The sequence below is a fragment of the Bos taurus genome, chromosome 1 (genome assembly GCF_002263795.3).
Source record: "Bos taurus isolate L1 Dominette 01449 registration number 42190680 breed Hereford chromosome 1, ARS-UCD2.0, whole genome shotgun sequence".
Classification (NCBI taxonomy): Eukaryota; Metazoa; Chordata; class Mammalia; order Artiodactyla; family Bovidae; genus Bos; species Bos taurus.
The window spans coordinates 110,172,740-110,196,008 of NC_037328.1; the positions used below are offsets into that span (position 1 = coordinate 110,172,740).

Below are 23,269 nucleotides of genomic sequence, written 5' to 3' on the forward strand. Positions count from 1 at the left end.
CAGTGAAGCTGACACACAAAATTAACCACCACAGGTACAGTAATACAAACACATCAAGTGTGCAAATCTGTAGTCACTGCAGAACATCTTTCATGAAAGTTCAGTGTGGTTGTGCAGTCCTTGGGATCTACAGTTTCTCAGATGGGGCCCTGAGGAAGACCTGCACATGTCTTCACTTATGGGGAAATCAGTCTGTAATGAGAGCGAAGGCTCACCTTCTAGATGGCAAATTAGTTATTCTTTGAGTGTGTGCCAAGCTTCTTCTGACTCTTTGTGACCCTATGGACTGCAGCCTGCCAGGCTCCTCTGTCCATGGGATTCTCCAGGCAAGAATACTTGGGTTGCCATTGGGAAGGTAGTGGGTTGCTGTTCCCTTCTTCAGGAGATCTTCCTGTCCCAGGGATCAAACCCAGATCTTCTGCACTGCAGGCAAATTCTTTACCATCTGAGCCACCTGGGAAGCCCCCTAGCACCATAATAATTAGGTTGCATGTGACTATCAGCAACCAAAAACCCAACCAGTACTGGTTTAAACAATAAAAGGAATGCATTAGTGCATAGAATGGGGAAAAACCTTCAGGTAAGACTTGATTAGGGGCTCAAGTATGTGAGCAGAACAGCTTCTCCATCTCCATTTCTCAGATTTTTGATTCCTCAATGTTGGCTTCCATTTTCTGTAGGCTTTCTCCTTGTGGGATCTGGATGGGAATCGGGGTTCTCTGAGCAGTATGCTTCTCCCCCATGACTCCTGAAACATCCAAATCAAAGTCCTGAGAGTCTTTGTTTCAGACCCTTGCTCTATCCCTGGAGCTTCTCCTGAACCCTGAAGACACTCAGAAACAAGAGGCTGCTAGGAAGAGGGGCGGAGAAGGCAATGGCAACCCACTCCAGTACTCTTGCCTAGAAAATCCCATGGACGGAGGAGCCTGGTAGGCTGGAGTCCATGGGGTCCCTAGGAGTTGGACCCGACTGAGTGACTTCACTTTCACTTTTCACTTTCATACATTGGAGAAGGAAATGGCAACCCACTCCAGTGTTCTTGCCTGGAGAATCCCAGGGATGTGAGAGCCTGGTGGGCTGCTCTCTCTGGGGCCACACAGAGTCAGACACGACTGACATGACTTAGCAGCGTCAGCAGCAGCAGGAAGGGGGAAGTAGAAGTGGATTCTAGAGGGCACGAGCACATGTGCATATACAAATTAATGCTAAGACCAAGGTTATATCAGTTATGGCTGCATCTTTGCTCCATTTTCATGTTAATATCAATATCCACCACTTGAAAAACAACACCAAGGTGAAAACTGGAACATTTGAATTCAATGTCAAAATTCAAAGAAAGGCAGACAAAGTTGATTATATGTATAATTAACCACAACAGACTGTAAGCTCCTCGTGGCAAGGCATGATTTCTTCTTTTCCTCTGTATCCCACATCTTGTTACCGTATCTGATAGTACTCAATAAATATTCATAAAACTAAGCTTAATTAAAGAGGCTATTAAGTGCTCTACAAAAGATAGAAACAGATTTTTAAGAAAAGGAGGGTGGGAGAAAAAAAAAGGTGGGGTTGGGAGGACTTCCCTAGCAGTCCAGTGGTTAAGACTTGGCACTCCTAATAAGGTGGCATGAGTTTGATCCCTAGTCTAGGAACTAAGATCCCACATGCCTCAGGCCCAGCCTCTCAAAGAAAGGTTATAAACAGAGATGGGATGGCAGTGAGTTCTGCCTTAGGGGAAAACAGGTGCCATGAAGATGCACAGAGGGAGTGGCATCAGGCCAGACCTTGAGGTTTTGTGTCAGGTTGAGAAGAGAGGCAGATGGCCTTTAAGAAGTGGGGACCAGGCTGGGAGACCTGGACATGAGAGAGCAGGCTTGAGCCCCATCCCCAGAGGTTTCAGTTCAGTAGTTCTAGGATGGGGTCCCCAATTCTACTCTTTTTCAAGTTCCCTGGCGTTGCTGTCCCTGCTGCTTCAGTGACCACACTTAGAGCAGCAAGGCTAGGGGTCAGACAGAGGACTGGGGGCCTCTCTGTTACCTGGTATACAGTTTTGCTTTTGCCCTTAGAACAATATATTGCAGTTATTTTTTCCATGTCTTTCTCTCCCAGTGTGCCTTAAACTCCTTGAGGAGCACAGCACCTGTGTCTGCATATTTGTATGAATGCCCTACCACAGTGCTGGGCACATAGTAGGGCTTCAATAAAGTGTTGTTGAATTTGGAAATGAAAAAATGAACAAAAGAGATCAAAGAAAGTAAAGACCATGAAAATAAGTAAAACAATGTGTGTGGTCTTCAAAGAGGGAAAGTGACTCAACAGGGTCAAGATCTAGGGACTTAAAGGAGATTGGAGATAGGAATTGACCTTGGCTTTGGTAGCTGGAGACCCACTAGTGACTCATGAGAGGCAGTGGTCTGTAGGCGTGAAGTGGGGAGTGGAAGACATCTATTATGGATTGTGTGTGGAAGGGAAGTGTAGGAAATGCCTGCATGGGTGTTGGAGTTTAGAGGAAATAAGGAGGATTAAAAAATACCCAGTAAGAATAAAGCGATTGAAGATGTGGCAGAAAATATTAGATAGAACAAGCTAGAGGTAGTCTGGGAGTGAATTCCAAGCACAGATTGAGAAATGAATTTCAGAAAGGATTAAGGACATAAAGGATGGGCAAAGCTACAGCAGAGTTTGGGCAGGGAGTGGAGTTAAGGGATCACTAGACCAGGTAAAGAAAGCTCAGAGTGAGGGGGACACAGACAGGGTGGTGTATTCTTTTCCTGTGCTGCTGTAACATTACCACAAGTGTAGTGATTTAAAACAACACAAATTTATTACCTTACAGTTCTGGAAATCAGAAGTCTAAAATGTGTCAACAGGCTTGCATTCCTTCCGGAGAATCTAGAGAAGAATGTTCCTTGCCCTTTCCAGCTGCAATAGCCTGGCTCACAGCCTGCATCACCCTCACCTCTGCTTTTCCATCATGTTTTCCCTGACTCCGACTCTTCTTCCCTTTGCCAAGGCCCTGTGATTATATTGGGACCACCCAGATGATCCAAGAGTATCTTGCCATCGCAAGACCCTTAACTTAATCACATTTACAAAGTCCCTTTTTCACAGGTTCCGGGGATTCGAATGTGGACATCTTGGGGAAGTTGTTATTCTGCCTACCACAGATAGAGACTGGGGACCAGGTGATGTGGGGAATAGAGAGAGGTGACTAATAGGCAGGACCTGGTTTCAGAGAAGAGACAGCTGGGCATGCCATTTTATCTGCAGCCTGAGAACAAAAGCTAAACACAATGTTTGGAAGGGCAGGTTCAATACAAGTTCAAGGAGGATCTGGAGAGAATAAGCAAATTCAACTTATTTCCCATGGAATAAAGGCAGTAAATGAAACCAGGAGGAGGCTCACTTATAGGAAGGGGCTTGGTGTGACCTGACCCAAAAAGGTAAGGTGCAAGAGTAGTAGTGGCACCTTGTGTGGCGTTCAGAGAGGTCCCAGCAGACCGCTGGTTACAGGCTTTCTGTGGCCGTCCAGAGACTTGGGAAAGGGCTTATGAAGCTGTTTACAACCAGGCCCCGGTCTGTTGCTTGGCCTCTGTTGCTGTTGTTCAGTCACTCTTGTGTTGTTGTGTCTGACTCTTTGCTACCTCACAGACTGCAGTACGCCAGGCTTCCCTGTCCTTCACCATCTCCCTGAGTTTGCTCAGACTCATGTCTGTTGAGTCAGTGATGCCATCCAACCATCTCATCCTCTGTCACCCCCTTCTCCTCTTGCCTTCAATCTTTGCCAGCATCAGGGTCTCTTTAACCCTTAGACCTCGAACAAGTATCTGGTCTCAGGGATCACAGGCAGTCATTCTCTATCAGGCACTGAATTTTTATGTACATGTGATGTTCTCCACATAGAATGATCTTCCCTCACCAGCACCACACTTTGTGAGCTGACAATTGCTTAGATGTGGCTTTCTTGCCTGCAAAACTCTGATTCTTTTCTTACCCCTAATCCCTGACACAGCACATTTCACGCTGCCATGAATTTGTCTCTGCTGTTCTCTTTCCCTCCGGACCACCTTGAAAGTGAAAGTGAAAGTCGCTCATTTGTGTCCAACTCTTTGCCATGGAATTCTCCAGGCCAGAATACTAGAATACTGGAGCAGATAGCCACTCCCTTCTCCAGGGTATCTTCCCAACCCAGGGATCTAACCCAGGTCTCCTGCATTGCAGGTGGATTCTTTACCAGATGAGCCACCAGGGAAGCCCAAGAATACTGGAGTGGGTCGCCTATCACTTCTCCAGCAGGTCTTCCTAACCCAGGAATTGAACCAGGGTCTCCTGCATTGCAGGTAGATTCTTCACCAGCTGAACTACCAGGGGACCACCCTGGCTGTGATACAAATGCTTGAGACATGAGGACTACCTTGTCCATTACTGTGTCCCCAGTGCCTGGCATAGTATCTGGCACAGAGAAGTCACTCTGTGAATATTTCTTAACACAGATGAGATAGTATTAGTGCCTAAATTTGCAGAGGATTTATCATTCACAAAGGATTTTTGTTTTAACATCTAATATCTCACTTAATGCTACCAATAACTCTATAATGTGTTATTTTTTTCCATTTTACACTAGTCAGAATGGATGCTTTGTTGTAAATGGAGGGTACCCTTTAAAATTATATAAACATTAAAATGAATTAATCAGTTAAAGGTAGGGGGAAAACTGGATGCTTTGAGAGGCTATCCTGCCCCCATCATACCAGTAGTAAGCAGTAAGTGACACTGCTGGACAGGTCCAGCACTCTGACTCCCAGCCCCCTCCTCTCTTATTCTGAGCAGCCTCCACTTCAGAAGGCCACAGGCGAGTGTTCCCAGCTTACAGGAGGCAGGGGAGGGTGGACAGGGGACACCAGTAGTGGTCGAGCTCATGTTGAGTACCAGGCACTTATATAGGTGTTTTACAGGAATCATCTCACTTGTTCCCCTCAACAGCCTTTTCATTTTGTAAACAGAGAAGTTGAAGTTTGGAGAGGTTAAGAACAGGGTGGGTACCAGGGAGTAGCTTGGTGAGGTGGCTTGTCATGTGCCTCCTCATCTTATCTGGCCCCCCATCTTCATACAGTCAATGTCCGTGTCTTCCACAGGCCATTACAGTCACACTGCCCTGCCCCTAAGGCTGCCATTTACAGAATATCTGGGGCTGACACTGGTTAGGGAGCTTTCACAAAGGCATACAGGTCAGGATGAACTACATCATCAACCCAGTCTAATTCCACCCAATGAGATCTATCATGGGTGCTGAGTGTGGACCCTGGAATGTAGAAGCAAAGGGTTAGGAAGTACTCATAGTGAAGTGAAGGGACAACACCAGGACCAGGATCCTAACTGGTGGGAGGGAGTGGTTGACCGGGCACTGACCAACCGTTTGTTTTCCATCAGCACTTCTCTTCATGTTAAAGTGGTCCTGCCCCTCCCCATCCCACCCCCTTGCCTCCTTCAGCTCTTTGTCAGCTAGCACTTGATTACTGAGATACACGGGTAGTGAGCTAGAGAAATCCCAGGTAAACCCTCCTCTCTCTCATGTTCATTAATTAGACAGCAGGCAAAGGGAACAGGAGGGATACAGAAAAAGGTCGACTGAGGAAAACGAAATCAGGGCAACAGTCACGTCTACAGCCTGAGGCTTTCTGTGTACATCTAGTTCATCCAATCTCAAATGAAATGAGAGGCTAAACAAGGAGGATTTTCACCTTGTGAAATGAGGATTAAAAGGGGGCTTTTCTCTCTGCATGACAGCTGTGCCAGCGTTCTGTAACTTGGAGATCCCTGAGCAGGTTTTCCAATGAAGGCAGTGTGCAGGAATGTTTCGTGTTTTCTCGAACACACTCCTCACTACCCACCTTCTGTGACTAGTGATAACTTGGTTTTTCAGGACTGGAGGGTCAACAGTTGGCCCTTAAAACAAAAAATCTCTTTGTGTAGCTGAGATTGTCTGTGACTTTCTGATGTTGCTTCCCAAGCAGGTGGGGTCCCTTCCTCCATCACTGTCTATTGAATATCCCTGTCTTAGGAAACTGTCCTTCCTAGGTGGAGGGAGGCAGTTCCTGGCTAGTGACTCATGGCTAGAAGCTCCAGAGAATTCTCCGAGTCCATTTATAGGAAAAGGCTGGGTGGTCAATTTTCCAAGTGGCCTTCTGGGCCTAAGTCAGTATTCTTGGCTGCCAAAAACCATGCTGTAGTCTAGCCAACAAAAGGAGCAGAATTTAGTAACACACATGAGCATATCTGTAATTATCCTTAGGACATAGACTTCTAACCCTAACCATACGGAGATAAGTGGCAGGAAGTGGCAAGTTCAGCCCTCTACTGATTAATGTCCAGACCCAGAGGAACTGCTTTTGTGGTCTGGTCCCTAGAAAAGAGTCATTTTCTAGGATTTTCTCTCAGCAGTGTAGAACATTCTTGTTCACATACCTAATCCTCCACACCTAACACAGCATCTTCTGGCTGACAAGACTCAAAAGTCACTTAGTATTTGTTTAAAATGAGAATAGTTGCAAAACATTAAGAAGATGGAGTGATGGACTGTATTCAGTTCAGTTCAGTTCAGTAGCTCAGTCATGTCTGACTCTTTGCAACCCCATGAATCGCAGCATGCCAGGCTTCCCTGTCCATCACCAACTCCCGGAGTTCACCCAGACTCACGTCCATCGAGTCAGTGATGCCATCCAGCCATCTCATCCTCTGTCGTCCCCTTCTCCTCCTGCCCCCAATCCCTCCAGCATCAGAGTCTTTTCCAATGAGTCAACTCTTCGCATAAGGTGGCCAAAGTACTGGAGCTTCAGCTTTAGCATCATTCCTTCCAAAGAACACCCAGGGCTGATCTCCTTCAGAATGGACTGGTGGGATCTCCTTGCAGTCCAAGGGACTCTCAAGAGTCTTCTCCAATACCACAGTTCAAAAGTATCAATTTTGGGGGGCACTCAGCCTTCTTCACAGTCCAACTCTCACATCCATACATGACCACAGGAAAAACCATAGCCTTTACTAGAAGGACCTTTGTTGACAAAGTAATGTCTCTGCTTTTGAATATGCTCTCTAGGTTGGTCATAACTTTCCTTCCAAGGAGTAAGCGTCTTTTAATTTCATGGCTGCAGTCACCACCTGCAGTGATTTTGGAGCCCAGAAAAATAAAGTCTGACACTGTTTCCACTGTTTCCCCATCTATTTCCCATGAAGTGATGGGACCGGATGCCATGATCTTTGTTTTCTGAATGTTGAGCTTTATGCCAACTTTTTCACTCTCCACTTTCACTTTCATCAAGAGGCTTTTGAGTTCCTCTTCACTTTCTGCCATAAGGGTGGTGTCATCTGCATATCTGAGGTTATTGATATTTCTCCCGGCAATCTTGATTCCAGCTTGTGCTTCTTCCAGACCAGCATTTCTCATGATGTACTCTGCATATAAGTTAAATAAGCAGGGTGACAATATACAGCCTTGACGTACTCCTTTTCCTATTTGGAACCAGTCTGTTGTTCCATGTCCAGTTCTAACTGTTGCTTCCTGACCTGCATACAAATTTCTCAAGAGGCAGGTCAGGTGGTCTGGTATTCCCATCTCTTTCAGAATTTTCCATAGTTTTTTGGGATCCACACAGTCAAAGGCTTTGGCATAGTCAATAAAGCAGATATAGATGCTTTTCTGGAACTCTCTTGCTTTTTCCATGATCCAGCGGATGTTGGCAATTTGATCTCTGGTTCCTCTGCCTTTTCTAAAACCAGCTTGAACATCAGGAAGTTCATGGACTGTATAGTAAGTCCTAAAACAGTCTTTGGAACAGAACCATGGTTTTCAGAATATATATTTTGTTAGTATGGTAGCTGTAAGTATTAAATGAAAAGAGTGGCAGTTATTTTTAGAGATTTCTGGAGATTAATAGACATTGTTGCTGCTGCTGCTGCTGCTAAGTCGCTTCAGTCATATAGATGGCAGCCCACCAGGCTTCCCTGTCTGGGATTCTCCAGGCAAGAACACTGGAGTGGGTTGCCATTTCCTTCTCCAATGCATGAAAGTGAAAAGTGAAAGTGAAGTCGCTCAGTCGTGTCCAACTCTAGCGACCCCATGGACTGCAGCCTACCAGGCTCCTCAGTCCATGGGACTTTCTAGGCAAAATTACTGGAGTGGGGTGCCATTGCCTTCTCCGAATAGACATTGTTAGTGCTAATCAAATTAACTGAAAGAGAACATTGAATCTAAGTGTAATTTGAGAGGGAGTGTGGGAACATACATGTATACACACACAGTAGCTCGACTTTTCATTCTTTAACAAGAATTTACATGTCCTTGCTGCCAGTTAAGTTATTTTTGATGGCCCTCTGTTCAAGGTGCCCACAGCCTGGAGTAATGAGATGTATCCACCGAATTTCAGTTCAATGGCAAGATGCTAAATTCGTCAGCAGACTTGCCTGGGAGACAGTAAAGGCAGTGATCAATTCTGCTCAAGAAGGAACAGAAACGCCAGGGACGGGCCCTCACCTGGGCTACTGGATTTGTACAGTTCTGGTTGGCGCTCCTCTGCCTGTGCCCCCCAGCTCCCGTCCACCACCCTGCCTACTAAACACAGTCCAGATAACCGAGACCTTGGAATCCCTTTCCAGTAAACCTCCATCCTGCTTCCAGGGCTGTGGAAGTCCTGGTCTCTGGGTCTGTTTCCCCGAGGACAGGCCATGCCAACAGTGTCACCCTCATAGGTCTGAGGGGCAGCCTATATGAGCTTGCATATGTGGGGCTGGAGTATCCACAAATATGCATAGGAAACTCCTTGAGGGCAAAGGGAGGGGTAGGAAGAGAAGGGAGGGGCAAGGGATGGAGGCTAGGGGTCATTTCTTCCTGTTTCCTTGACAGGGACCAAAAATTCTAAATTCAAAGCAAGCCTCCCAGATTGTTATAAAGGTGTATGTGTCGGGTCAGAAGACAGAACGCTGTATAAGGCTGCAGAATATTTCCGTGTGTGGCTCAGTGGCCTCCCTGTGCTCTGGCTCCAGGTTGTGTGTATGTGAGCGTGGGCTGGGGGGAAGGCTTCCCAGAAGTAGAACTATTTGAGATCAGCTTTGAAAGTATGAGTTTTCTCATACTTTTATGTGTGTTCAAGCCACTGTGGGTGGTCAGTGGCATGTTGCTGGGTCGGGAGGTTCGTGGAGGAAGAGGCAGCAGATAAACCCATCAGTGAATGCCAGTGAATGACCCTGGAATGCCATGGCACTGGGATTCTGACCATGCATTGTGGGAAATCGTTGGCATGAGCAGATGGGGTTTTAGGCAGTGAGGAGGCTGAAGAGAGGGCAAAAGTCTTGAGACGAGGAGGCCAGTTTGGAAGCTCTTTCAGAGTCCATGGTGTGGGATTATGGCCTGAACAAAGGCCATGTCAGCTTCCTCTCTGCAAGCTATCTATTTTATCTTAGGGGCTTCTCTGCTCTCAGCAAAAGAAGGCTTTCTCCGAGATGTGAAACAGCTCCAATGAGGCAGCATAAAGAGACCAACCTAAGGTAATACTGACTGTCAGGAAAATATAATTTCTCCTTATCCAAAAATATCTGAAGGCCAAAGCACCACTTCCCTTAAATGTGAGTGATAAGCTTCAAGAATGGAGAAGGCAATGGCACCCCACTCCAGTACTCTTGCCTGGAAAATCCCATGGATGGAGGAGCCAGTAGGCTGCAGTCCATGGGATCGCTAAGAGTTGGACATGACTGAGCGACTTCACTTTCACTTTTCACTTTCATGCATTGGAGAAGGAAATGGCAACCCACTCCAGTGTTCTTGCTTGGAGAATCCCAGGGACGGGGGAGCCTGGTGGGCTGCTGTCTATGGGGTCGCACAGAGTCGGACACGACTGAAACAACTTAGCAGCAGTAGCAGCAACCTTCAAGAAATATCTGTCCTTATTCATTCACATTATTCACATTTTACTGCTAGTCACATTATTTAGTACTTCTTCTCGTTTCGCTCCTTCTATGGATTCAGCTTTGCCTAGTACTCTGTATTTGCCTGAGCCTGCCTGCCTGTCTTTCTTGTTTTTCCTTTATTCCTTTATCCTTTTCTCTCTTCTCCATTTAAAATTTTCTTTATAGTCTTGGGATGTATGACTGGAGTTTAAATAAAATTGTCACTAGAAACACGCATCATAGAGACCCTGGTGTTCCAGGAATAGGACATAAAGAATAAGGACTGGGAAATGGAATTTTGTAGAATGGGGCAGGAAATGTGTAAGCATTTTCCATTTCTAAAAGCCTCAGGTTAAGGGCGCTGTCCTCCAGTTCCATTCTTCTTTCTCAAGATAGCTTTGGCTATTCGAGGTTTTTTGTATTTCCATACAAATTGTGAAATTATTTGTTCTAGCTCTGTGAAGAATACCGTTGGTAGCTTGATAGGGATTGCATTGAATCTATAAATTGCTTTGGGTAGTATACTCATTTTCACTATATTGATTCTTCCAGTCCATGAACATGGTATATTTCTCCATCTATTAGTGTCCTCTTTGGTTTCTTTCACCAGTGTTTTATAGTTTTCTATATATAGGTCTTTAGTTTCTTTAGGTAGATATATTCCTAAGTATTTTATTCTTTCCATTGCAATGGTGAATGGAATTGTTTCCTTAATTTCTCTTTCTGTTTTCTCATTATTAGTGTATAGGAATGCAAGGGATTTCTGTGTGTTGATTTTATATCCTGCAACTTTACTATAATCATTGATTAGTTCTAGTAATTTTTTGGTGGAGTCTTTAGGGTTTTCTATGTAGAGGATCATGTCATCTGCAAATAGTGAGAGTTTTATTCTTCTTTTCCAATCTGGATTCCTTTTATTTCTTTTTCTGCTCTGATTGCTGTGGCCAAAACTTCCAAAACTATGTTGAATAGTAATGGTGAAAGTGGGCACCCTTGTCTTGTTCCTGACTTTAGAGGAAATGCTTTCAATTTTTCACCATTGAGGATAATGTTTGCTGTGGGTTTGTCATATATAGCTTTTATTATGTTGAGGTATGTTCCTTCTATTCCTGCTTTCTGGAGAGATTTTATCATAAATGGATGTTGAATTTTGTCAAAGGCTTTCTCTGCATCTATTGAGATAATCATATGGTTTTTATTTTTCAATTTGTTAATGTTAATTCAGGCTCTACTACAAAGCCACAGTTATCAAGACAGTATGGTACTGGCACAAAGACAGAAATATAGATCAATGGAACAAAATAGAAAGCCCAGAGATAAATCCACGCACATATGGACACCTTATCTTTGACAAAGGAGGCAAGAATATACAATGGATTAAAGACAATCTCTTTAACAAGTGGTGCTGGGAAAACTGGTCAACCACTTGTAAAAGAACGAAACTAGACCACTTTCTAACACCATACACAAAAATAAACTCAAAATGGATTAAAGATCTAAATGTAAGACCAGAAACTATAAAACTCCTAGAGGAGAACATAGGCAAAACACTCTCTGACATACATCACAGCAGGATCCTCTATGACCCACTTCCCAGAATATTGGAAATAAAAGCAAAAATAAACAAATGGGACCTAATTAAACTTAAAAGCTTCTGCACATCAAAGGAAACTATTAGCAAGGTGAAAAGACAGCCTTCAGAATGGGAGAGAATAATAGCAAATGAAGCAACTGACAAACAACTAATCTCAAAAATATACAAGCAACTCCTACAGCTCAACTCCAGAAAAATAAATGACCCAATCAAAAAATGGGCCAAAGAACTAAATAGACATTTCTCCAAAGAAGACATACAGATGGCTAACAAACACATGAAAAGATGCTCAACATCACTCATTATCAGAGAAATGCAAATCAAAACCACTATGAGGTACCATTTCACGCCAGTCAGAATGGCTGCGATCCCAAAGTCTACAAGCAATAAATGCTGGAGAGGGTGTGGAGAAAAAGGAACCCTCTTACACTGTTGGTGGGAATGCAAACTAGTACAGCCACTATGGAGAACAGTGTGGAGATTCCTTAAAAAACTGGAAATAGAACTGCCTTATGATCCAGCAATCCCACCGCTGGGCATACACACTGAGAAAACCAGAAGGGAAAGAGACACGTGTACCCCAATGTTCATTGCAGCACTGTTTATAATAGCCAGGACATGGAAGCAACCTAGATGTCCATCAGCAGATGAATGGATAAGAAAGCAGTGGTACATATACATAATGGAGTATTACTCAGCCATTAAAAAGAATACATTTGAATCAGTTCTAATGAGGTGGATGAAACTGGAGCCTATTATACAGAGTGAAGTAAGCCAGAAAGAAAAACACCAATACAGTATACTAACGCATATATATGGAATTTAGAAAGATGGTAACAATAACCCTGTGTACGAGACAGCAAAAGAGACACTGATGTATAGAACAGTCTTATGGACTCTGTGGGAGAGGGAGAGGGTGGGAAGATTTGGGAGAATGGCATTGAAACATGTATAATATCATGTATGAAACGAGTTGCCAGTCCAGGTTCGTTGCACGATACTGGATGCTTGGGGCTAGTGCACTGGGACGACCCAGAGGGATGGTATGGGGAGGGAGGAGGGAGGAGGGTTCAGGATGGGGAACACATGTATACCTGTGGCGGATTCATTTTGATATTTGGCAAAACTAATACAATTTTGTAAAGTTTAAAAATAAAATAAAATTAAAAAAAAAAAAGGGCGCTGTCCTGACCCGGAGCAGCTGGCTGACACTTCTGCCATAGGTGCCAGGGACCTCACATAGTTTCTCCTGAAGGACATACAATCACCCCCAATGCACTGGCAGCCTTTACTGAACTGTTCATTCATATGTGCCATTTATCAGAGAGTAGCTCTAACCTTTCTTTCATGATTACTGGATATGAATATCAAGTTTAAATTTACATATAGGGTAATTTATATTTATAAATTTATGTATATATTTATATATAAGATAATATATATGGGCTTCCCAGGTGGCTCAGTGGTAAAGAATCTGCCTGCCAATGCAGGAGCCACAGGAGACAAGTGTTCAATCCCTGGGTTGGGAAGATCCCCTGGAGGAGGAAATGACAACCTGTTAGACTTGTTAACAACATTAACTGTAGCACCTAGAATAGCACCTTGCAAATGGAAAGGACTCCATAAATAATTTATGAATGAGTGAATGGATGGATGAATAGACATGAAGAGAAGTGGACTCATATGTGGGATACTTGAGGGGTGGGAATCAATAGGACTTGGTGACTGCTCAGATAAAGCTGCTGAAAAGGGGAAAATAGTAGTCAAGAATGATTCCTCCCTCCCCAACACCCCCCCACCCCCAAGCCCCCCCACCCTCACCTTGTAAAAAAAGAATGATTCTCAGACTTCTGGCTTGAGCAGGCAGAATGGCAGTGTCATTTATACGAAGGGAGACACCTGGGGCTAGAGAGGTGGGAAAAGCAGGTTTTTGGCAGGGGGTCAGTTTATGAGTTCAGCAGGTTGAGCTGTGCATCAGATTTTTTAATCCTAATACCGGAAGTCACATTTCAAGTCTGCCTTACCAAAACAGCAAACCAACAACAAACAAAAGAAATAACCATGGGAGAAGTATGAATGGACTAATAGTTTGTACTTTTATTGTTCAGTTTTCCCCAGGTTGTTCTTTGTAATCCTTTTATTTTAGCAGACAAACAATTCATTAAATTGTCAGTATGCAATGTGTCTCTGTGTTAACATAGAGACACCATTCCACAAAAAAGTCACATTCTCCTTAATGCAAATTATTGCATCCTTATATTGATAAAGACTTTAAAAACTAAGAAAGGTTAGGATATTGAGAATATGGTAGATATTATTTTACTTTAGTAGTTTTTTATCTTGTAATGTTTTTGTGGTCCAAACGGAAAACTGAGAAAAAGGAAGAGCTCTTTCCTGCTTTATTTTTATTTTAAATATTTCCACACCATATTTCTCTAATTTGAAGGCTCTAATCAAAGTCATTGTCAAGGATCTCTTACATACTTATATTCTCTTTTAAATTGAAACCCTGTGATATTCTATGGATAACTAGGAATTAACTGGTGAAATGAGGTAGTAGAAAAGACCTTATTACAGAGAAGGAATGATATGTGCAAAGGTCTTATGGTGAGAGGAATATGAGAGAGAGACAAATGACATTGTTACTAAAGTTGAGAGAACAAGGTGGGCATGTCTAAGATGATGTCTAAGGAGTAGGCAAGCAGGGACTGAGCATGTTTTAGACCATGTTTTAAAATTCTGGCCTTTATCCTACCTTCTAGGAATCTCTAGACATTCTGGGTACATAGTAGATATTCAATAAATAGTTGCCCTACTCTTTTTTTTAATGCCATCTATGCTTTTCAATTCAATGTAATTACTGATCAAATTCATTCTTCTGAATATTTGCAGCACAGTTGATAATGGACAGCACAACCAGTTTCTGAGAATGCTACTTGATAATGTTCTCCTTGAGTCTTTCAGTTCAGTTCAGTTCAGTCACTCAGTCGTGTCTGACTCTTTGCGACCCCATGAACCACAGGACGCCAGGCCTCCCTGTCCATCACCAACTCCCGGAGTTCACTCAGACTCACGTCCATCGAGTCAGTGATGCCGTCCAGCCATCTCATCCTCTGTCGTTCCATTCTCCTCCTGCCCACAATCCCTCCCAGTATCAGAATCTTTTCCAATGAGTCAACTCTTCCCATGAGGTGGCCAAAGTACTGGAGTTTCAGCTTTAGCATCATTCCTTCCAAAGAACACCCAGGGATGATCTCTTTCAGAATGGACTGGTTGGATCTCCTTGCAATCCAAGGGACTCTCAAGAGTCTTCTCCAACACCACAGTTCAAAAGCATCAATTCTTTGGCACTCAGCCTTCTTCACAATCCAACTCTCACATCCATACATGACCACAGGAAAAACCATAGCCTTGACTAGACAGACCTTTGTTGGCAAAGTAATGTCTCTGCTTTTGAATATGCTATCTAGGTTGTTCATAACTTTCCTTCCAAGGAGTAAGCATCTTTTAATTTCATGACTGCAGTCACCATCTGCAGTGATTTTGGAGGAGAATGCTATCATATAAGGGCACCCCCTCCAAAAAAAAGCTGAAGCTCTCAGGGTGGTTTGGAGGAAATGTAACGCTACTGATAAGGACATAACACAGGAGACCTTGACTTATGAGTGAGTAGCAGCGTTTAAGCATTTTGTAGCCTTAACTCTTCAATTGCAGAGCACAGATTTAAAGAAAAAGCAAAGGAAACTGAAGGCTCTGAAATTTTACTGTAAATTTTAAATTTCAGACTTGGGAGATTTGCTTGCGTTCCAACAAGAGTAATAATCTCAGAATGTGTTGAGTTCAGATTGAATACAAAAAAGTATTAGATTGATTCTGACTTAATTAACTTTCCTCTGTTTCTTTTTCTCCCTTCTTCTTCTCTTTTCTTCCTGTAGGTGGTTCAGAAGTGTATTCCTTTCCTAATTGGGCAATTGAAGGATTCGACCCATAACGACATCATCCTAAGCATCCTCATAGAGATTGCAGGCTACAAGCCAATGGCTTTGAACAGTTTTCTTCCAATGCTGAAAGAGATTGCTGAGAGATCCCCCTACCTCATTGGACAAATGGCGAGAATCTACGGGGCTGTCGGACATGTGGATGAAGTAAGTATGGCTTTTTTCTCTTCATTTCCCTAATTTCCATTGGCACTTAATCCATTGGAGCTCTATGATATTCAGATATGTCCTGAGACTTCTGAAAGTTCCCCTTTCTCTCTCTCTCTCTCTCTCTTTTTTTTTTTTTTTTGGCATGGACAGTGGCCTCTGGATCAAGGGCATGTTGTAGCAGGGTTATATGGATTGCTCAGGAAGTGAGGATTTTATTGCTGACATGTCACCGAGGAAGGGGAAGGGTTACAATGGAGAAAGCCCAATGATAGATGGAGACCACTTCGTAATAACAATAACCAGCAAGATTTTCATCTCATTTCTGGTTGCCATTCTGCTTAACCCAAGAATGTCAGTAAACATGGAGTTAGATCTCAGAGACTGCCTATTAATGAGGACCCATAGCTATCCTGTCAATAAGTGCCTGGATTCAGTACGTTTTGAACCCTCTCCACGATGTTCCTTTGGAGAGTGCAATAAACGTTCATGGGTGTTTGAAAGTCCTAGTCTAAATATTTGCATAATAAAATCTTTCAGCAGCAGCAACAGGATGCCATCAGAGCTTGTAGGGATTAGGCAACTAAGAAAGAATTTCCAGAAATTAAAGTTCTGAAGGGTGTGTGCATGCATGTGTATACACATATGCATGTCTGTCTGATGATTTTATGTTGAAATTGAGGATTTTTATCTTTTAAAAATAGAAGCAAATGTGTAATTGATAGAGGAAGGCTTTTACTTCATGCACTTACCTATACTATATATTTCCTATTAGATAAATATAAAATTGTTTAGCTCTTAAAAAGGATTTCATAGTTCACCAAGTTTAACCTCTTGAGTCCACAGAGAAGAAAGTTAAAAACTGGAAAGGTTAAGTGACTCATCGAGACTCAGCTTGGGTTAGTTGGTGACCCAGTTGGAATTAGATCTTTGGTATCATTAGCACTGTTTTCAAATTTTGTCTTAAAATGGTTCTTTGGTTCTGTTTTGTTTGATTTCTGCTGAGATTTGTGGAGAGCTGGTGAATGCCAGGCTTCTTCCTGATGGAGAGTCTTTCTCCTTTAATTTCCCAGAAGAAGGTGGGAGAACTGGGCCCCAAGCAGCCTGTGCTTATGAGTGTGACAGTGGCTCTTGTAAAAGGATTACTCAGTACTGACATGCTGCTTAGCATAATCCCTTTCTGTTCACTGCTGTTTGGAATGTCTCATGCTTGCCACGATCTGCCTTCTGGTAACACGTTCTGTGCCCCGTCACCTTTGCTGCCAGGAGAACCTGTGGTATGCCCGAGTGCTTTTAGGCCAACTGTGACCGACAGCTGTTTGACTGGGTCTGCTGACCTTGCAGGTTTTTGCATGGACCAAAAAATTCAACTTCTGATGGGCAAGGCCTTGGAATCTTTAAGTTATCATTCTTTTTGTCACAAATACATTTATGAATCATTAATGTGTAGTAAGAGCTTCCCTGGTGGCTCAGTGGTAAAGAATCTACCTGCCAACGTGGGAGATGAGGGTTCGGTCCTTAGATGGGGAAGACATCCTGGAGTAGGAAATGGCAACCCACTCCAGTATTCTAGCCTGGGAAATCTCATGGACAGAGGAGCTTAGTGGGCTACAGTCCATGGGGTCACAAACGAGTCGGACCCAACTTAGAGACTAAACAACAATATGTAATAATGCACATTGGAGGTGACTACACCTCTCCAGAAAATGTAATCTGTAAGTGAAGCAAAACAAACAAAAAACAATTCTAGCCACTGTCAGTTTATCTAAACTAAGGCTAATCTGAGAGGGAATAGAATATTAGGTGATATTTGTGTGGCTCCAGGTGAGTATAGAGAGAAAAGGGGGGCCAAAGAGCCTGAGGAATCACCGATTTCAAAATTAAGACTACCAGAATATTTTCTCTTCTCTGTCTCTCTCTGTCTCTTTTTCTTTCTCTCTCTTGCTCTTGCTCTATCTCTATATCTCATTCTCACATACCCATGCAGGCATCTGTGTTTGAGAGAGAAAAAAATTTTTTTCTGATGCTTCTGATTCAGTTCGTCAGCAGAGAACAATTCTAGATCAAACACTGTCCAAACGTATTGGGATATTATTATATATCTGATATATAGATATCAGAATTATTTTAGGAGCTCTTTCCACAATATAAGTTCTTGGACCCTAGAGAATACTTATTGAATCAAAGTTTCCAGGAAAGGGGCCTCCCCAGCCTCTACCAGTGTAATTCTTGTTTTGGTTGTGCAGCACGTGGGATCTTAGTTCCAATCCTATATACATGTATCTATATATCTATATTTTTGGCCTGCCAGGGTAATTCTGATACACCTTTTCTTGGATCAGTATTTGAGATCCCTTGGCATAATATATTTAAAGCAAGAGTCAATCAGGCTTTGTCCATCACCCATCCTGCCTTCCTCCATAAAGTCATGATAATTAATTAAAACTTTTCCAGACTATTGACACAGCAGTTTAGATTGGATATGGTCAAGGGTAACACAAAAATTCAAAACAAACATTGTTGAAACAAAGATACACATCTATTTCTCTTGCACATAAAGAAGTCTAGAAGGCAGTCAGTATAGAACCCCATGTTTCAGAAACTTAGGCCCCCCTTTTCCTTTGTTGCTCTCCCATCCTGGAGCATACCAAAGAGCACAGGGCTTCCATCTCCTGGTCCAAGATGGTTATTCATCTCCACCCATCAAGTGAGCATTTCAGCCAATAGAGGAAAGGGGAGAAGGACTCTTCCAGACAAATACAGCCTACTGTTTATATCCCATTGGCTAAATGAAACAAAGCTGCAGATGACCATAGCTGCAAGGGAGGCTGGAATGTGTAGTCTGGATTTAGGTGGCCACATGCCCAGTTAATCAAAAGAGAAGGACATAAAGAATGCCTGAGGACAAGGAATGTCTTTTTGCAACTCGTCAAGTGATTCTTTTCTTTGGGTCTCTTTTCTCTCCTCCAAAACAAATAATATCCATATGCTAAGGAAACAATGTTCAAGAAAATCCCACAGATTTAGGCATAAATACATTCACTGCCAACAGCAAGAAGTTAGAAACTTATTGTTAAACTATTATGCAGACATGAAACATGTTTATGAAGCCTCATGAAGGACTGATACAAGGAGACTTTGTTGCTGTTTGTTGTTTAGTTGCTCAGACATGTCCAACTCTTTGCAACCATGGACTGTAGGCTCACCAGGCTCCTTTGTCCATGGGATTTCCCAGGCAGGAATACTGGAGTGGGTTGCCATTTCCTTTTCCAACAAGGAGTCTTAAATAACTATTAAATTCACACACACACACACACGTATATAAAATATATATAATATCTTTGTATTGGATTATCTCCCTTCCGGCACTGATATTCTTGAATTCCATTATTCCATTTCATTCAAGATCAGCGTGACAAAACTACCTTAAATGTTAGTCAGAATCCTTTATTCAGAAATAATGCCTAAAATATCACCCTTTAGTTTTAAAGAATGATAAAACTCAGTTGTCCCAAGAATTAACAACCTAAGTGGCTATTAACTGCTTAATTGGAGTAAACCTGTTCAATATTCTAAAACTTTTGTGGCGCCATATTCCTAAAGACCAAAACCAATAGGCAAGATATATGTGTATGGTTATTTCTACCCAGCCTCTTTTTAGAAGGAAACCGGAAGTTACTGAAGTGCATTGCCAGGTGGGTTTGAGGACAGAAGTCAAGTACAGGCTCCTGATGACCCATGGAGGAGGAAATTGCAATTAAAAGAACAGCAGGAACTTTGCCCTGAAAAGATCCCACTGTTTTCCGCATGGAGAGCTTGGTATACGTGAGGTAAAGGGACACGGGGATATATGAGACGTGGAGATGTTTAGGTGTTCATGATGGAATAGCTGCAATAACCTAGTGACCTCAGGCCCTAGGATCCTCTCTCTCAATCGTACTCTGGTCTTATCTAAAAATTGACTCAGTTAAATTTTTTTTCTCTTTGACACCATGTAAAATTTTCAGATGTACTCAGGGGTGCCAAGTATTAGATGATATTTGTTGCTAGGATTTAAAAGATTTTAGAAATGCAGAAAAGCCAATGCAACTTGGAATATCTTGCTATGACTTTTGAGATGCACAGTTGGTGATTGATTGGAGCCTACTGTTGATCCCTTTCTTGTTGCCTGCCTTCCACCAAACTACAGTGTTTGAGCCTTAAGGGGAACCGGGGTGTGCCGCTCTCCAGGGATTTGTGACCCTCAGGCCTGGCATAACCTCAAGGGTGGAGTCGGCCTGGAATCAGTCTCACACATTATTAATTGACTTCTGCCTTATGTTCTGTGCCTGCATGAAGACAGGTGTAGGAACTGCAGGGCTGGCTACGGGGAAGCATACCAGATGCACCTGTCTTTCATATCAGGACCCATCTGGGTAGGCAAACTGTTTACAACAGCTGATAGCAGTCACAATCTTCCCATCTGCTGGTGTAGCAGAGGGAAGCTGTTCTATAAACCAAAAATTAACATCCTATAGTTTCTTATTTTTTTCTCTCTTCCAAATTACCTCAGGGATATTTTTGCCCAAATTTAAAATGAAACCATGCTTAATAGCTATATAGTGTTTGTGTCCCTATAGGAAGCTGTATAGTGACTCACAGGCAATTTTCAGGTGTGTTCTGGCACCTAACGTGCATCTGTTGGATGGAGGGTAACACTAGGAGGACCAAAGGGCAGAGAAATCCATCCTCTTCTGGGATAATTGATGAGTGGTTGCCTCTGAGGTGCACCTTCCTTGGCCTGTCCAGTAAAGGACACAGTTGGCTCCTCATCATGCCAGGATTCACCCCACTTTTGTGGTATGCTCAGATGAAGCAGATGCATAAATAAGAAATACTATTTTATTAATATCAGATACATCCTCAGCATGGCAAAAACACACAGGTCCTTCTGTCTTTCTCAAATGAGGAAACTGTAGTGGAGAGTGCCAGACAATAGAAGGATAACATAGTAGCTTCTGAGGGTCCATCCCCAGACTTATATCCAGAGAATTCATACAAAACCCTTAGCACAGTGCCTGGCATACAGCAAGTGCTTGATACGGTTCATCTAACAGCAGTAATAATAACAACAACAGCAACAGAAATATAATAAAATTCTACCCAGCTGGAGAGGGTTAATGAGACAGATGTCTTCTTCCCACTCCAATGTATCTTTTGTTAAATTACCAGTTTTCTTCCTAAAAGTGCAAGTGTGGTCTTTCTCCCTTCCACAAAGTCTTCCGTTGGCTCCTTCACTGCCTATCGGATGCCGTCATCTTGGCTTGGCCCTACCCTCCTTCTAGTTTTAGCTCTTACCTGTCCAGGCTATTCCATGCCCTCTGTGTTCTATTACCATTTTACATCCTTCCCTGAGCATACCTTGCACTGACATATGTCATCATCTTCACAGCCTATTCTTCTGGCTGGATAGTTTACATCCCCTGCTCTTGCTTATCTTTCCTGACCCACATCAAATGTCACCTCCCCCTGTGTAAGCTCTTCTCGGTTCTCTTAGGCAGTTACCCCTTCTACATTCCCATGGCACTTTGGCTGTATCTCAAAGGTCATACAGAGAAGGCAATGGCAACCCACTCCAGTACTTTTGCCTGGAAAATCCCATGGACAGAGGAGCCTGGTAGACTGCAGTCCATGGGGTCGCTAAGAGTCAGGCATGACTGAGCGACTTCACTTTCACTTTTCACTTTCATGCATTGGAGAAGGAAATGGCAACCCACTCCAGTATTCTTGCCTGGAGAATCCCAGGGACAGAGGAGCCTAGTGGGCTGCCATCTATGGGGTCGCACAGAGTTGGACACGACTGAAGTGACTTAGCAGCAGCAGCAGAGGTCATACTGACTGTGTCACGTCATAATTTGCCTGTCCATGTCTGTTTATTCTCCATGAGCCTCTGAGCTCTCATAGGAAGGAATCTTACCTTATCCATCTGAATTCACTTGTGGCCAAAAGAATTCGTGAGTATTTGGGAGCACTCTTATTAATCATTAAGAATTTGAAGGTTGAATTCTCACTAGCCACTTTCATTCCATCAAGCATCTAGTTCTTCTAGGTGACATAACTATAACTTAAGAGGAAGGAGAGGAAAATATTAAGATGGAAAATGTTGATACTTCAGAGCCGGTACAATTTATCTAGTAGGTGAAAGATGAAAATGAGTTTGACAGGGGACCTGGTGTTATTAACTAGAAAGCATATGATGAGGCATGTCTGTCTATGATTCCAAAAGATCCTGGCTCCTTGGTAGGTGACATCAGAGAAAAATGATGTTGAATGGATCATGAAAAGAGGTTTTCATATGCGAGGACTTCACAGGCAGCAAGCTGGTTGAAGTGTAGTACCCAGGAGGAACATTCACCACTGTAGACTAAGCAGTGTTCACCACCTGGGATCTGTCTATGTAAGAATCCATTGCCCGAATGTGGGGACATCCATACGCTGTAATATGGTGGCTAAGAGGGTGTCTCAAGAGTCAGACTGCCTTTGTTTGAATCCTGACTCAGCTGTGTGGCCTTTAGCAAGTTACATCACCTCTCTTGATTCATTTTTCTCATCTGTTAAATAGGAATAGCAATATTATTTACCTCCTAATTTTGTTGTGAGAATTAATCAGCTGAAGCATGGAGAACAGTGTCTGGCAATTGCTAAACATTCAATACATATCAGCAATGTATTACCTCCTGAGTGGTGCCCAGGGCTTTCTCATTGCATTTATTTGGATACAGACTGGAACTTAAGTCCAACAGACTGAAATCAGGGAAGACAGCAACAAGTAAATGATGCGCCTCTTCCCTGCTCCTCAGGGAAAGAGGCTGAATGGATGGGTATATGGGGTCAAAATAAGGACAGAAATAAAAGGAATGGGTACTATATGTTCCATTAAAGATATAAAGTAGGACTGGCTGTATCTTCTTTCTTTGTTAACAAGTAACTAGTATATATAGTTTTTTTTCTCAGTGTGGAACATATATCTGCTTTAAATTTATATTACAGACCACCATTCCTGAGGGGAATAAAAATAACAAAACAATAATAAAGCCACATTTTATAAAAATTTTTATAATTTAAAATAGGCCTTGTTTTCTTGGGGGCACTGGAAGTGCATTGCTTTCCATAAAGGGCAGGTGGTCCCCAGCTCCTCACCTATAAAAACAACTCAAATAAGTTTGCATCAATTTTTTAAAAAAAACCTGTCATTTATTAAATCTGAAGTGGTCTAAATTAAATCCAGACTAGGTTGACTTTTCTTGCCCAGGAAGAACTGAAGTAGAATGCTTCAGTTCCAGAGGCTTTATTCTTTTTCATTGTTTTCTTTACCCATTAGACTCTCTGAGCCATACAAGTGGTCCCAGCCCCCTTGGTTAGATATTGCAGTTATTACAACCCTCTCTTCTAATGTGGGTCCACGTGAAAAAGAGAGCCCTTTAGGAATGGCTTTCATTTCTTGAGAGGACAAATTGAATTCATGTGTTCTGTCCATCTACTTAAGTCTCAGATAAATGAACTGAAGCAATTTTAGTTTAATAGCCCCATCCTCACCAGGACTTCATCTCATTAGAAG

The 23,269-nt window shown here is 42.7% G+C and overlaps 1 protein-coding gene across 5 annotated transcripts in view; it reads left to right on the top strand.

The window, feature by feature from the left end:
* VEPH1 (ventricular zone expressed PH domain containing 1) overlaps positions 1–23,269 on the top strand; it is a 276,866-nt gene that overhangs the window by 106,162 nt on the left and 147,435 nt on the right. For all 5 annotated transcript variants that reach the window (XM_059888800.1, XM_010801453.4, XM_005201776.5 and 2 more), the window contains exon 6: positions 15,463–15,672. In XM_059888800.1, the coding sequence (XP_059744783.1) occupies positions 15,463–15,672 (210 nt within the window). The remainder of the gene's footprint in view (positions 1–15,462; positions 15,673–23,269) is intronic.